Source organism: Oxyura jamaicensis, chromosome 1 (genome assembly GCF_011077185.1).
Source record: "Oxyura jamaicensis isolate SHBP4307 breed ruddy duck chromosome 1, BPBGC_Ojam_1.0, whole genome shotgun sequence".
NCBI classification, from domain to species: Eukaryota; Metazoa; Chordata; class Aves; order Anseriformes; family Anatidae; genus Oxyura; species Oxyura jamaicensis.
The window spans coordinates 31,362,460-31,377,817 of NC_048893.1; the positions used below are offsets into that span (position 1 = coordinate 31,362,460).

The following is a 15,358-nucleotide window of genomic DNA, read 5'->3' on the forward strand; positions in this document are numbered from 1 at the left end:
ATCCAGGATCACCCTTTTTTCCCCTCTCATGATATTCTTTTTTTTACTTTGATTGTGTTCCCCTCTTACTTGTCCTCTTCATACATGAAAGGTCCGAAACTTATGTACAAGTGTTTTAGGAATGTGAGAAAATGAGAAAAGAGATTATATGAGTTGAGCATTGTGTTATGATCCTCAGTTCTCTATGCCTTTTGTCACTGACTACATGGGAGCAGGGCTGGGCTGTAAAATTACAGCTCCAGCAAAAGGCATTAAATGACATGTATCTTTATCACAGGAGATCAGAAGTTATTAACCTACTTCAGTCTAATTGAGCAATGGCATCAATTGCTGCTTTTATCAGAAACAAGTTTATGTTTTTTTCTTGTTGTTCAGGTATAAGATCCTTTACAAATTCTATAGAACAGCAACATTTAATCTTTTACAGAAGGAAATTTTAAAGGTGCTTACTCCATTAAAACAATGTCATTAAAATATCATATGAAGTTCAGTGCAACACAAGGATTACTCAGTGCTAAAAAAGTCCTTTCAGCAAAAGTAGTTAGTTCTTTTTTTCTTTTTTTTTTTCTAAGTTCTTTAAACATTAGCATTCCTTAATAATAGACACATTAAATATAAACACAAAGCCACACAACATGCATCAGAAAGAAGGGTTAAAATGCAACTGTATTTCGCAGACACAAGTCACAGTCATTAAATTAAATTATCAGACATACATTATAACTTATTTATTATTTCAAGCTATACAGGTAACATAGCACCAAAATGGAGAAATTTGCTCTAAAGTTGATGAACAGTAAACATAAATATTTGCTTTTGAATTTTGAAAACAAGTATTTTCTCTCATTTTTATCAGAATTCTTCTAAATGAAATCCCCTGTCCCAAGCCTGTTTCATGACATTATTTGGGTAGTGACATATGTTATCAGTTATCTCTGAAAAGGCACTCCCCATTTCCAGAATTTTTTAAAATGAATAGCATATGCTAACATTAAGATTTCAGCCAGTGGGATATTAAATAAACGTGCTGTACTGGTAATGAGGTATTCTGAAGTTGGACATTAGGCAGCAGCAGAAGTAGAGGTATAAGACTGAAGCTGGTTTTGAAAACCAAGTTCACGGATCCTGAATTCCCTTTTAATATAAAAGATTATCTTTAAAGATATAAATACTTTTTACACATTAGAAAAAATGAATGAAGGCACTTATCATACACAGCAAGGTTTTTTTTTTGCATTAAAATGAAAACAAATAAATATTTACTTAGGCATGTTTAGGCTGTTTCTGCTCCTGCAGAGATCGATAAGATGCCTGCAATAACATCACTGGAAGGGAACTGGGATGTCAATTAAAAAAAAATTTTATACTCTTAAAAGTAATAATAGACTTCTTCCACTAGTGCAAAGACAGAATTAAACAGAAATTCTTCTGAAGCAAATAACTCAAAAGAAAACTGAAAAACTAGAAAAACAGCTATTTTGAAGACTATTACGGTACATGTCTGTATACATAAGAACTTCTGACACGTACCTAAGTTTATGTGATATCACAAATAATACTTACAAAATTATGTAAAAACTATAAGAATAAGGAAAAAAAAAACTTATTTTATCAACAGTTCTAACAAACAAAATATAATCATTTTCTGTAAGAGTTAAACATTGCCTGTAACACTGACCATAAAGACACAGCACAACCAGATTTATATTGTTCTGAAAGAACTCTGAAAACAATAACAACCTAACAGTCCTAAACTGTTTATTTCCAGGATTTTTTCAATGTAATTTGAACTGTTAGTGAAACACTTGTCTGTGACACTCAATTTCTTGGCTAATACCAAAGTATAATTGAGCTGACTAGCTTGTTGTCAGTGTTTTGTTATGTTAATAGTTTGAACAGGTGTAAAAACACTCTGCAAGAGTAAGAGTTGGAGTCCTAGGAAAGTTTTGTTTATCCACTTTTAATTTAAGGTCCCTTTAATTACAGGAAATATTTTTTAAATCTTTAAAGTAAATAAGAAAATAATCCTACAATTACTATCTGACTGCACAACTGCTATATGGCAAAGTTTCAGGACCAATAGTTCAAACAAGTCATTAGTTGTTGAACAGCAGAAGGAAGAGTAAAACAACAAGTTATGTTCACATTACACATTTTGCTTGGGTACCAGGCCAGGGCTTTGGCACCAGAAATCTCTTAACTTGCTACTGCGTCAAACTCTTTCCCAGCCAAGTACTGCACTTCACCTGGCAGGTGAACAGCTTCCAGTTTACAGACAGCTTACTGCTGGAGAGTCCTTAAACCTGCTGTAACGGGTACCCTCCGCAGCAGACCTGGTGAATTTACCAGCTACCAGTCAGCACTATGTCCTTAGTCCTGGAAAATGACTAGAGTGTGATGAAGATGTCAATTACTGGATTCAAAAGTAAAATTATATTTAATATTATTCTGTACTATATGCCAAAAAAATTACTCTCTGATATACCTACTTCACATTAGTGCTATTCACAAAGGCTTTAGATCTGCACTGTAGGTTTGGTGTACCTAAACATAACCATTGAACTGATTAACTGTTGATTCGATTATATTCCCACATACCTTTTTGTCAGGTAAGAGACAATAGTTTAGCTAAGAATACTAAAGCATTTAGATAGGGGAGATGCTGTTCAATAAAATAAAATAACAGTATTATTGAACTAAGTAAAGACACATTACCCTAAAGCACTTCTAGGAGAAATTTGTTAAATCTAGTCACTGCAGTTCAGTTTTAAAATCTTATAGTATCTTGTCAAATTTGTTATACTCTCCCTTTTTGTGCTCGGGGTAAAAAGTAATTTATTGTCATTAAGGTCAGAAAACCTGAACCACTATGATGAAAATTAATACAAAAACCCTCAAGTCTTACCGCATGGACTAAAACCAAAAACCCAACAATGCACTGTGGAAAGTAGGAAGGAACACAATAAAAATCTGTATTAGAACAAAGTACTCTTAGCCAGCTGTCAGAATGCTATGGAATTTTTCTTGACATTATATAATGTGACATATGGTTTCCATACTTTGTAGCTTGTAATTTATTCATTCTTTCGTGTAGTTTTGGATCATTGCCTCAATCCCTTCACCAATGAAACCAGAGTAGCCTAAAAGAAAAATATTCAAGACACACGGGCCAAATTTACTGGTGGCGCAACTCCATTAAAGTAAGCAAAGAATGCATCTACCTGAAGTACATAATAACTTATAGGCACATTATAGATATGTACACATCAAAATATATATGTATCATAATTTTCATGTATCCAAGATGATGTAGTGTACTTAGATACAAGCCAATCAGGCTAAAACATTATCTTAAAACATTTGAATTCAGGAATATTCATACAATATTTTATCAACCTCATTTACATTAGGAGTTGACACCAATATTCTTTACAAACAAGGCAATTATCCAAAGTCCCTCAGGATGCAGGGAAGGTGTAAACCCACTCCATTTTTCTGTGGAATTTGATAAAAAGACTGAACAAAAGAAGAGCAGAATTCAGACTCTGCTAAAAAATAACAGGGCAGATAAAGTAAGCTAAAAATAAAAAGACCATTGCCAGCATCTCTCAGTGACCTCCAGGTCAAATGAATTCAACTTACAAGCAAAAGGCAGTGTTTCCTAGCCCTCTGTAAAACTGCAGAGCACTTCTCTGGCTTGGACAGCATAAATATGAAAATTCTGGACAGAATCAAAGTTCTGGGAATTCAAACAATCAAAGTTTCTGAATCTGATTAAAATTAATTAGATAATGGTTTTCATTAATTTAGACTTCAGCCATAAATAATTTACTTCTTCTCTCATTCTGTACAGTTAATGGTAGTTCACAACTCTAAAAATATCTATACAAAGTATCAACATAGAATATCAAGATGAAGAACTAAAATAATTTTTACTGCTGATTTTTGGAACAGGCCTGAACTAACTGAACTAACATTCTTTTCCACATGGCAGTAAATTTTCTTGCAGCTGAGTTAGAACTATCTCTAAATATAAGCAAGCTTATTATGCTAAAATAGAAGTACCCAGCTTGCACTGAAGGTGGGAAGATACTGTACATTAACATGCTGCAAACCGTACCTTGCCATTCTGTATCTGCTCTAACCAGCAGTCTTTGTAAGGTTTATTACATCAGCAGAATGGACTTACACTTAATTACCTAATTATCTAAAGTGATCAGAAGCTGCTGCTTTTGAAATACAAGGTAGTCGTGCAAATTTATGCATCTGGGATTATTATTTCTATTGCACAACTTTAATTCTCAGTATTTTCTGTTGAAAAAGTCCTACAAGAAATGGTTTGTAAGTGTGCACTGGACGCTGTAAAAGCCTTTCCGCCCAGAGCAGACACTGGGAATACTCTTGCCTGCCTCCTTTATCTTCGCATGATACGATTAAACTCAGATAAGGAAATGGGTACTCAAGTCTTTTATTTATTGCTTCAGAAAACAGATTAAACATTATTTTGAAGAATTTTTTTTGAGTCACTTTAATCAGTTTCCTTTCCTTTGCAGAACTGGACAAGCTCAAGCAGACAGGCACTACAAATCACTAGATGCCAGCTCATCGTGGTCGAAAGCAATTCAAAGACTAAAAAAGGTCAGATACCTGGTACTTCCACATCCATTAGATTTCAAGAGAACAGTGTACAGCTACTGTAGTGGACATGGCCAACTTTCAGTGATTTGAACCTTAAACTTCTTCAAAGTCTAAGCAAAATTCATCATTAAAATGATCAGTGTAATTTTAATTATGTTCTAAACAGAGGGCAAGCACCGTCAGAGGTTCACACTTCCACATAAAAGACACTGAAAACTGATTAACTTGAACAGTCTTTCAGTGTTGTGGCTCAGGTTCTGGACTCTGATTTCTGGATTAGTCTTTGCTAATACTGAGCTTTTTGTGAATCCATTTGTGCTTGAACATAAAAATCAAAAGGAAACTATCAGGCTTTATAAAAACTGAAATAATCAGTAAGCTAAAGCTTTTAGATCAGTCACGGTTTAGACAAAGCTACATCTAAATGTACAGCATTTATGTTAATGTACCATTAACAGCACCTTAAATGAGAGCACGCTGTACTCCAGGAAGGCATGGGACAGGCAGAGCCATCATCTAGGCCAGACTGTCACATAGCTAGCCAGCCACCCATAGGTGAAGGCTAAACAGAGCTGGTTGTGCTAAGGCACAACAGTGTTTATGTGACTAAAGCTTCTACTGCACTTTCATAGTAGTTTTCCTCAATGAAGAAATTTTGTTCTATTTAAACAGCGACAAAAATTAACTGAAGGTATGTATCGGCAGCGTTCAGACTAGCTCAATTACTGAAAGTGACACCATATTTAGTATGTGAGCCTTGTTTTATTTCCTGAACCTACTTGGTTGGTTTCTGCTCAATACCACGTCACAGATGAAATTTCTCATAAAATTAAAGTTATTGCTGAATACCTGCAGGACTTGCAATCACATTTAAAACAAAAGCTACAAACTCTCTCCTCGGTAACTAGACTCCATTCTAAACTTAGTTTTTGAAGGATTATGTTGGCTTTAACTTACAATACATGGCAATAACTTACAGGTAAGTTATTAATGCAAAGGCAACTATGTGCCGAATGCCCTGCTTGCCTCCTCAGCACCTGAAGTAATATATTAGTAAAGTATTAGCAAGTCACCACTAATTATTTGAATAATGGCTAAAGATGGAACTCTGGTGTCTGTTAAACACAAAACCAAAACTCTGTTTGCACAGTGGAAGAAAGATAACTGTGGTAAATTATTAATTCAAGCTTTCATTTTAAAATGTATTTGCAATAAATTAAAGTAGATTACATAAACTAATCAATTTTTAAAGCTGAAATTGGATAATATTTTTTTAATGTTTCCATGATAATTCAAAGAACCAAATTATATATATATTTTAAATAAATGTAAAGAACTGTTATCCTAGTCCATCTCCCAGTTATGTTAATGACAGGTATTGAACTGATTTCTAATGGAACCAGAATTGGATCCAACCTCCTTTGATTGCCATTAATCTCTTTAAAATTGAGCACAATAACTTATAAATATTGCCAAATTCATAGCTTGGGAAATATAACGTACTCTCTATTGTAGAGTATACTATAATTACTTCTCCATGTTAATTATCTGCTAGTGGCAATTTTAAAGATTAATGGTAATTATTGCAGTCATTTTTATACATTAATAGACAGTGACATATAGACAACAACATATTATAGTTACATACATAATTATACAAAGACAACTTTAATTAGTCACTGTTTTAAAAGCACAAATATAAACCTTTATACACAAATGTACACGTAATATGGAGTAATATGTTGTTTGATGACAGAGTGTAATATACATGTGTGAGATAGCTTATATTTAAATATTCTATTAGTGAAAAATCATGCGCTAGAAAGCCTTTTTTTTTTTACAAATATAAATATGTAGATAATACTACAGTATAAATTACAGCATATACTTTTAAATTAAAACATAGATCAAATCATAATCCTTCAAAATAGAACAACCTAATAGGCATCACTATTAGCTATAACGATTTCTGGTGAATTTCAGAATATTCTCTATGATGTTTTACAGAGCACAATACAGTTCCATTGAAGTAAATGGCTATTTCCCACTTAATTCAATGATAGCAGGAGCAATTGCTTAATAAAAATACAGCGACTATATTTCCACATGCATTATTATTTCACTGTTATCAAATAAAATAATAATAAAAGTTTTAAAAGGCAAAAGGGAAATAGAGTGACAGAAAGAACAAAGAGCGAAAAATATTAGTGAATGCTATCGTACCGATTTCCATGGTCCCCGATGCCATGAAACATCACCAGGGCAAGAATGCACATTACACTGTGCCATGTTGGGTGGCTTGTCTAGAATTTCACAGTTTTGATCACCCAACATTTGGCCAGTAGGAAGCTGACAAATCACCAGTCTTGTCTTTATTCCATCTCCACACGTTTGAGTGCACTAAAATATAAAATTTTATAGACAGATTTTTTGTTAAGGGTCATCAAATACTATTGATGTAAAGCGATATAGCAATAATCAATGCATGTTATTATTTAGTATGTCTACTTTCATGTTCTCTGAATGCTCAATTCAAGAATAAGAATTTATACCCTAATTTCATGTAATAAAAAAATTATTCTCTCACCAAAACATTTACAAAGCTACATTTTTATAATTTACTAAACTATAAAAAATACAAAAAGTTTCAGTTACAGAAAATCTACTCTTTCAAGGACAAATAACTATTTGTGAGAATAAACATGAAAAAACATGACACTGAGACTAGACTGGAGAACAAAACAACTAGATCTGACCAAATATTAAAATAAATAAATAAATAAATAAAAATTCGCTAATTTTTTCTTCTTTTCTGAAATCTAGATATTGATGTATCAAGAGTAAGAGAAGAGGGTAGGAACCATAAGAGGTTATAGCAGAATAAATGTCAGACAAAACATTTTTAACTCCTTCTGTAGTGTTTGATCAGGAATGCATGGTCAAAAATGACAATACATAGCATGGAGAAATTGTTCTTTGCCCAACGATGTATAACACTGCATTAAAACATTCTAACCCTGGCACACTTTTTAGATGCATGATCTTATCTTCGTACTTTTAATCTGTAACTACAATCAAGGGAGGAGAGAGTTCTTTTATGTTGGAGGTGTTTTTTCTTTTTTTTGGGGGGGGGGGGCGGGGTTGTTTGGTTTGGGATTTTTTTTAATTTATTTTTTTTCATTTTTCATACACATAAGTATATCTACTTACAGGTATTTCAGTCAGTGCCTATGAAATTTGAAGGAAAAGCGTTTAAGTTTTAAGAAAGCATTTAAGTTTTAAGTCTCTTGTGCTCACTTTTTTTTTTTTTCTGAGCCTAGCTATTACATTGAGGTTTTTCCTCATATAATTCATCTTTTTGTAAAGGAAAATAATTCTGTCTGTTTAAAGATTCAATATACCACTACAACATTCAATTATAAGCTTTTACAGCAAATACTTAATGGATTGAGCAATACCAGCCATGTGTTAATAAAACTAGAATTTCTGAAGTTATCACTATAGTATTTTTTAAAAATACAGTAATGTATTTCCAATTATTTTGTACACCTTCAGCATCACACAATACTTACATCTTTTAGATGTATATTTACACTACCCATAGTTACACTAGAGTTCTGTATTTGATCAAAGAACAAATTTTGGATAAACAGGTTGAAACCCATTCTTTTTAAATAAGTAAAAAAAAATGTTCCAGTTCACATTCAAATTATTATATCTAAGCTATATCTAAGCTTATGTAAATAATATTTCCACTTGAAAGTGAAATGATCTTACTTCTCCCCAGTTCCCATAGTTCCATCGTGGGCAGGGTCCAGAATCACAGTGTCTTGACTCTGGAGGTTTTGTTGCCTCATCACAGTAACTAGCGCTTCTTCCTTCCTCATCTTGACATACTACAACCCGACGGTGAAATCCACCTGCACAAGTACTAGAGCACTACCAAAACATGTAAAGATATATATCACCATTGCATAATCAGAAAAATGTATAACATGTTGGTTACAACAACTTTTTAAAAAAAGTTAACATTAAAAACTGGAAATTTGCAAATAAAAATTATCATGTTTAAGTATTTTAAAGTTGAAATTGCACAAAAATTATATGTCAATTTGAATGTATTTTTCATAATGGTATATTTTTTAAAATAAATATACTTTGATTTTGACCAAACCCATTTTTAGAAATGTTTATACACAGGTGAGATAACAAATTAATATATATATATATAAATTCTTACTGCTCCCCAGGGTCCAGTTCTCCATTGATATCCTCCCACGGAAGGATGGTTCCACTGGTTTGTATTGTCTTGCGGATGGTGTATTGGAAGATAACCTATTTCTGGAAAATTACTTGGACGGTCATGTATTCTTGGAGTATGATGATAAACTGGTGGACACGGTGGCATGTTACATTCTCGTTCTTTAGAGGGACGGCCTTCAGGATCACAGTAATTCTCGTTGATTTGTTGATGATAGTTGACACAGATAACTTGTCTTGTTACTGTTCCACTATCACACGTAACTGTGCACTGACCAAAAATTAACCCAATGTTTGTGACAGAGCATTGATAACTAATAACCAAAAACATTTATATTTACTTTTGACAATAAGAAATATATACTTAACTGTATCAAAGGATGCAAATTCAATAATACATGTACAGAATATGAAGTCCCAATTTCTAACTAGAAACCTGAAAAAGAACATTTCACACAATACTTACAGGGGACCAGTTTCCAACTTGCCACTCTCCACATGGGCTAAAGCAACTTGAAACTTCAGCTGGTCGTGGTAAATGAGCACAGAAAGATTCATCTGCTATTCCTCCATGAGCATCTCTACAACTTACATAGCGAGCACGATCACCTTTCCCACAGGATGCAGAGCACTGTCAGAGAACAATCCATGTTCACCACACTTTATGAAGCCAAAAGACGATCATGCAAGCATCAAAAATGCTAACACAGCTTAGTATTAGCTTAACTGTAGAATTAAACACTGAGAAACAGATTTTACCTCAGACCAATATGCTAGCATAGAGCCAAGCACTCAAGAAGGAAAGCAAAATATTGCTGGATGGTTTAGGCCTTAAGAATTCCTGTCGGCTTGGAACTAAAGTGCATATCCTTCATTCTTGGAAAGTAATCCAGCATATCTAACAGGTAGCATTTCAACTATAAGATGGAATCATTATACAGTTGCAAAGGGAACTTATTGATTTCTTAACAATGGACACATTAGAGAGCAACTTCCAGAACATTTTAGTTATTTTTTTAGTTATTTAGTTATTTCATTATTTTTAGTGATGCAATATTTACATCAACTGATAATAATAAAAAACGATACTCACAATTCATTTGCCATTCTAGTTCATATCAGCATATTAAATTAAGCCCCTTCTGATGCTATTACAGATAAAACATTCCAGGGGGATTTAGTAAACGGCTTCTGAGTAGCCACAGTCTATGCACTCTTTACTACTATTTTGTTAAAACAGTTTGTGCAAAGATATGAATGTTATATGCTTGATTAAGAACCTCAAGGGATTAACAAATACCTACATTTTTATAGATGATTCTAAGCTTTCATATCTCTGTCAAATAAAACTAATTTTCATTAGTATGAAAATCAACACACTTCCTTGAACACTCCCAATCTTATCAAAGCTGTTCTACTCAGAACTCCTATCCCCCAAATCCTTTTTTTTTTCCTTTATTTTCCCTAGCTAGATTTGAAACACACAGGATTTGATGGGACTGTCTATCTCCTTCTAAAGAAACAGGTTCTTAAAAAAAAATTAGAATTTCTTTAAAGATCATCTCAAGGAGATTTCAGTCTGAAAGATATGCTAATGACAAATTTATGGAAAAAATGGGTGACAGAATGGAGGACTGCTCTGCCAACTGTGATCACTATTACATTACATACTGGAGTCCATGATCCATATCGCCATTGGGTCACCTTCCCCACATGAATTAGAGGAAGTGATGTAGTCCATAATTTTGTAGTTTCTGGACAAGCGGGCAATTCACATTCCTGTGGGGGTGATTAATAAATAAATAAATAAATAAAGCTTTCAAAGTCTAAGATTTGAAAAAACAAATATAAAACAGATGGCGCCCACAAACAGATAGATGTTACTATCACAATAAGTCAGCATTAATTAAACAGTAAATACCATCTTTTACTTTTCTCTGGCATTATTCAAAGCTTTTTATTAAATTGTTTTATTTCAAATTGAGAGGCAAAGACAATTTATTTAATGTTAACACTGTTTGAGTAATAACTAGTAATATTTGCACTTTGAGAAAGAACCGTATCAGGTAACTTGCTGGAGACAAGGGGCATGAACATGCCACTTTACACCTTCAGTTACCAAAACCAAGAAATTCTTCAGTTTCATTCAACAGATAAATAGGTACCACAAGTCAAAATAAGAAGCATATTCAAACTAATTTAGAGTGGAATGGAAATTAATCTGTACTCTTTGTTTGGCTTTTATATTTTGAAAACTTATTCAAGAAGCCCTCACAGGGCTGGTGACTTGTGACCAGGTTATTCTTGACCACAATACCCTATGGTTTTTATTCTCAACAAAAAACAGATCAGAATCAGAGCCTGCCCTGAGAGAGGTAAGTGGTTACCAGCCTATCTGGATATAAATGTGAAGAGACAATCTGGTAGCCAGATCAACATTCTAATACATAGCATGTTAGACACTAATCGCTTTCAGTTAAAGGTAAACCCATTGACTGTCCTAAAGACATTTCTTCTGAAAAACAATAGATTTAAATTAAAAGAAGTGAAAAAGTAAGCAAACAGAGATCAGGAGGAAATGTATAGAACCATATTAATACCATACTGGACCATATGAAATTTATGTCTATACTGTTTCAAATTAGCATTATTGCACCATCAAAGCTTTCCTCAAGTAACCATGACTTTCTTTTAAGAACAAACAGAATTCTGGAGCAGAATATCAAGACTTCTAGGTATGATTATTAAATGTCACAAGTAGTCAACCTTACATTATTCTATGTTGGAGTCTTCAAAAATTTTTATTTACAGTAATCAAAGGTCTTTGACACAACCAATACATACCAAGTTTTCGAATCTCCCATCTCCTTATTACTCTTCTTTTATTTAATTACCCAGTTCAAATTTGAAGCAGAGAAAAAGAGCAGACAGTTTCAGGGTTTTTTCTCATTCTAGAAATTGTTTCTTGCAAGTTTTCCCAAAAAGTCACTAGGCCACATTCATTTTTAAATGCTTTTAACTAAAATGCACAACCAACTGAGAAGTGTTTTTAACTTACTTGGTTATCTCTAGGACGAGTAGCAGCATTACATTCTCTGTCATCATCCAAAATAACTCGGTAAGTCCCAGTAACACATTTGACTGCACGCATCTGGTATCCACGTCCACATGTTACAGTACACTGTTAATAATTTCACACACTTGAAATAGCACTATGTTTAATCCAAAGTATTTTTTAATTACAATTTTTATAATTAAAAACCCTCTCTAGCATGAATAGGAATGCGTACTGGGTCTGGCTGAGATGCAGTTAACTTTCTTCACAGCAGACCACATGGTGCTAAAACAGTGTAACAAACCAAATTTTAGTTATTGCCCAACAGTGCTTGCAAAGTGTCACTTTTTTACCCACTCTGCCCTCGTAGTATGTTGGAGGTGGGCAACAGACTGGGAAAGGATGCAGCTATGACAGCTGGCCCAAACTGACCAAAGGGATTATCCATACTATAAAACGTCATACTCAGTAATAAAAACTGGGGTAAAGCAAGAAGTTGCAGGGAGGGGTGTTAATTTTTAAGAAATTAAAGAAATTTAATTTCTTCTTTCATTTTTGCATTTAGCTTGTAAGGAGCCAGGATGTCAGCATCTTATAACCAGAAGATTACTCAAAAGGAATTCAATATCATGAAGAAAGGCTAAGAGAGCTGGGGATGTTCAGCCTGAAAAACAGAAGGCTCCAGGGTGACCTTACTGCAGCTTTTCAATACTTAAAGGGGGCTTATGAAGATGCATAAAGATGGAGAGCAATTTTTTGCTCAGTCAGATAATGACAGGCCAAAGGGGAATGGTTTTAAACTGAAAGAGGGTAGATTTAGATCAGATATAAGGAGGAAATTATTCACTATGAGGGTGGTGAAGCACTGGAATAGGATTCCCAGAGAAGCTGTGGATGCCCCATCCCTGGAGGTGTTCAAGACCAGGTTGGACAAGTCCCTGGGCAACCTGATCTATTGGGTGCCATCCCTGCCCATGGTGAGGGGGTCAGAACTGGATGATCTTTAAGGTCCCTTCCAACCTATGATTCTTTGGTTCTATGATTCCATGTTAGACAACAGCATGGCTGTCTCTAACATGAACAAATATGACATGAGAAAAGTTCTATACAAAAGAAATATGTAAGTTAAATACATGCTTAATTTTCAAAGGATTCATTTATTATGTATATTACTGACAGGTTATATGTAAAAAATAAACATCACCTGTTATTCAGTTATGAGTTCTCACTAACGAGAAACACCAAATAATCCAATACTTCTATTGGCTTGGGTAACTTGATCATAAGGAAGCTCCACAGCACTTTTTAATTCATTCTCATCTATTTGGTGACAAAAGCTTCCTTCATAAATTAATTCAACTTCTTCAGGAATTTTGAAGCCCCTCTGCTATACATATGCATCATTAGACAAAGGAACAGCACTCTCACATTAAGATATAGAAACTCTTCATCACTGAAGATCAAAACAAAAGAAACAAATACTAAATCTGTTTGTCTGCTATTGTTAGCATATTGTTAGCAATTCTATGGTCTTAATTAAAGCTATCACTTAAATATGCTGACAAGCCTATAAATATTTGGTCTTTTACCTGTCTCGTTCATTTGAATGCTTTGCTATATACATTTTCATTATTTTGGAAATGAAAGATACTCGTGAAATAGCATTGGTGATTTTTGATACTAAGGCTCAGAGTCATTGACCGGTTTAGGCATCAACTTACATAAGGGTGTTTCTAAATTACAGGTTAGATAGTCAATAGGAACGAACAAATGTGCGAACCAATTCACCTTCAAGTAGCTGCTTAAGGTCCAGTTAAAATATTTAAATGGTGTTGTTTTGTGATCACTCATAGTCTGAAATACAAGACAAAAGCCAGGAATCCTGATGTACTCACTGATCCCCAAGGCCCTACTTGCCAAGATGCACATTCATGACGTTCACATGGTGTTACTGATCCTGGTCTATTGTTTGGATTACAGAAATCATCTCTCAGTTGTTCATCATTAAGTTGGCACCATACTTGCCGATGTTTCACTCCTTTGCCACATGTCACAGGGCACTGTAAAATAATATTAGTCATCAGTTTGTAAAGACATGAATCTCTATTAATTGCTTCACTTTCTTGCTGTAATCTTTTGGATTTTAAAGGTCACATAAATGACAAAAATATTTCATAACTGTTTATCATGCAACAAAACCACTTACTTTGTGAACTCTGTATTTCTTGTAGATATCAATGCAAACACATAACACTAAGTTTCTAAAGCTATAAAATACAAAACACTGTACAGCTCACTTATTTCCATTAGAACAAAAAATACCTAGTTAAGTTGTGAGTGCACATATCACAGGGAACATGTCTAAACTATCAATCATTGTATTATATACATAAAAACTGCAATAAAATCGATATAATTCTGTTTTTCAGTTGGTGGGATAGTTCTCTTTGCTTCAGAAAAAATGAAGGGCCCCTCGCTACAAGAAGGACATGGAGGTGCTCAAGAGAGTCCAGAGAAGGGCTACGAAGCTGGTGAGGGGCCTGGAGAACAAGTCTTACGAGGAGCGGCTGAGGGAGCTGGGACTGTTCAGCCTGGAGAAAAGGAGGCTCAGGGGTGACCTTATCGCTCTCTACAGGTACCTCAAGGGAGGCTGTAGCGAGGTGGGGGTTGGTCTGTTCTCCCACATGTCTGGTGACAGGACGAGGGGGAATGGGCTTAAGTTGCGCCAGGGGAGTTTTAGGTTGGATGTTAGGAAGAACTTCTTTACTGAAAGGGTTGTTAGACATTGGAACGGGCTGCCCAGGGAAGTGGTGGAGTCACCATCCCTGGAGGTCTTTAAAAGACGTTTAGATGTAGAGCTTAGGGATATGGTTTAGTGGGGACTGTTAGTGTTAGGTCAGAGGTTGGACTTGATGATCTTGAGGTCTTTTCCAACCTAGAAATTCTGTGATTCTGTATGACTAGATAGATTAAGCAATTTTATTATCTCATATTAATGTAACAAAATTTCAGAGAATAAATTAATTATGGGTGTGCTTTTCAGAAGTTCTCATGCCATTGTACATCTGAGATGCACATCAGCACAGTCCTAGGATTAAAGACTTTTTACTTTGGAAAACAACCAAAAAACAAACACTCAATGCAGCTTATTTTAATATCAATGACCAGGCCCAAGGGATTAAAAACCTTTAAATGGTTTCTTACCTCACTCCACTCACTAACAGACCAGCTTGGACATAAGAATTCATTGCAACTCTGTGTTACAACTCGTGGAAGTTCTTGGCATTCTCTGTCAGGAAGATGACGACCCAAGTTGTTCAAACAGAAAGCTTCTCTTGTTCTGACACCTCTTTCACAGCTCCTGGAACACTACAGTGTTCAGAAGATTTTATGAAACAGGAAACA

At 34.4% G+C, this 15,358-nt stretch overlaps 1 protein-coding gene across 6 annotated transcripts in view; it reads right to left on the reverse strand.

The window, feature by feature from the left end:
• The window catches only part of ADAMTS20 (ADAM metallopeptidase with thrombospondin type 1 motif 20), a 93,565-nt gene that overhangs the window by 25,751 nt on the left and 52,456 nt on the right, over nt 1-15,358 (reverse strand). For all 6 annotated transcript variants that reach the window (XR_004751371.1, XM_035328269.1, XM_035328262.1 and 3 more), the window contains 8 exons: nt 15,158-15,322; nt 13,849-14,013; nt 11,957-12,079; nt 10,570-10,677; nt 9,365-9,529; nt 8,879-9,169; nt 8,416-8,577; nt 6,862-7,038 (listed from right to left, as the gene is read on the reverse strand). Coding sequence is in view for 5 of the 6 variants with exons in the window: in XM_035328269.1 (XP_035184160.1) it covers nt 6,862-7,038; nt 8,416-8,577; nt 8,879-9,169; nt 9,365-9,529; nt 10,570-10,677; nt 11,957-12,079; nt 13,849-14,013; nt 15,158-15,322 (1,356 nt within the window). In the remaining variant the exon portion in view is untranslated. The remainder of the gene's footprint in view (nt 1-6,861; nt 7,039-8,415; nt 8,578-8,878; nt 9,170-9,364; nt 9,530-10,569; nt 10,678-11,956; nt 12,080-13,848; nt 14,014-15,157; nt 15,323-15,358) is intronic.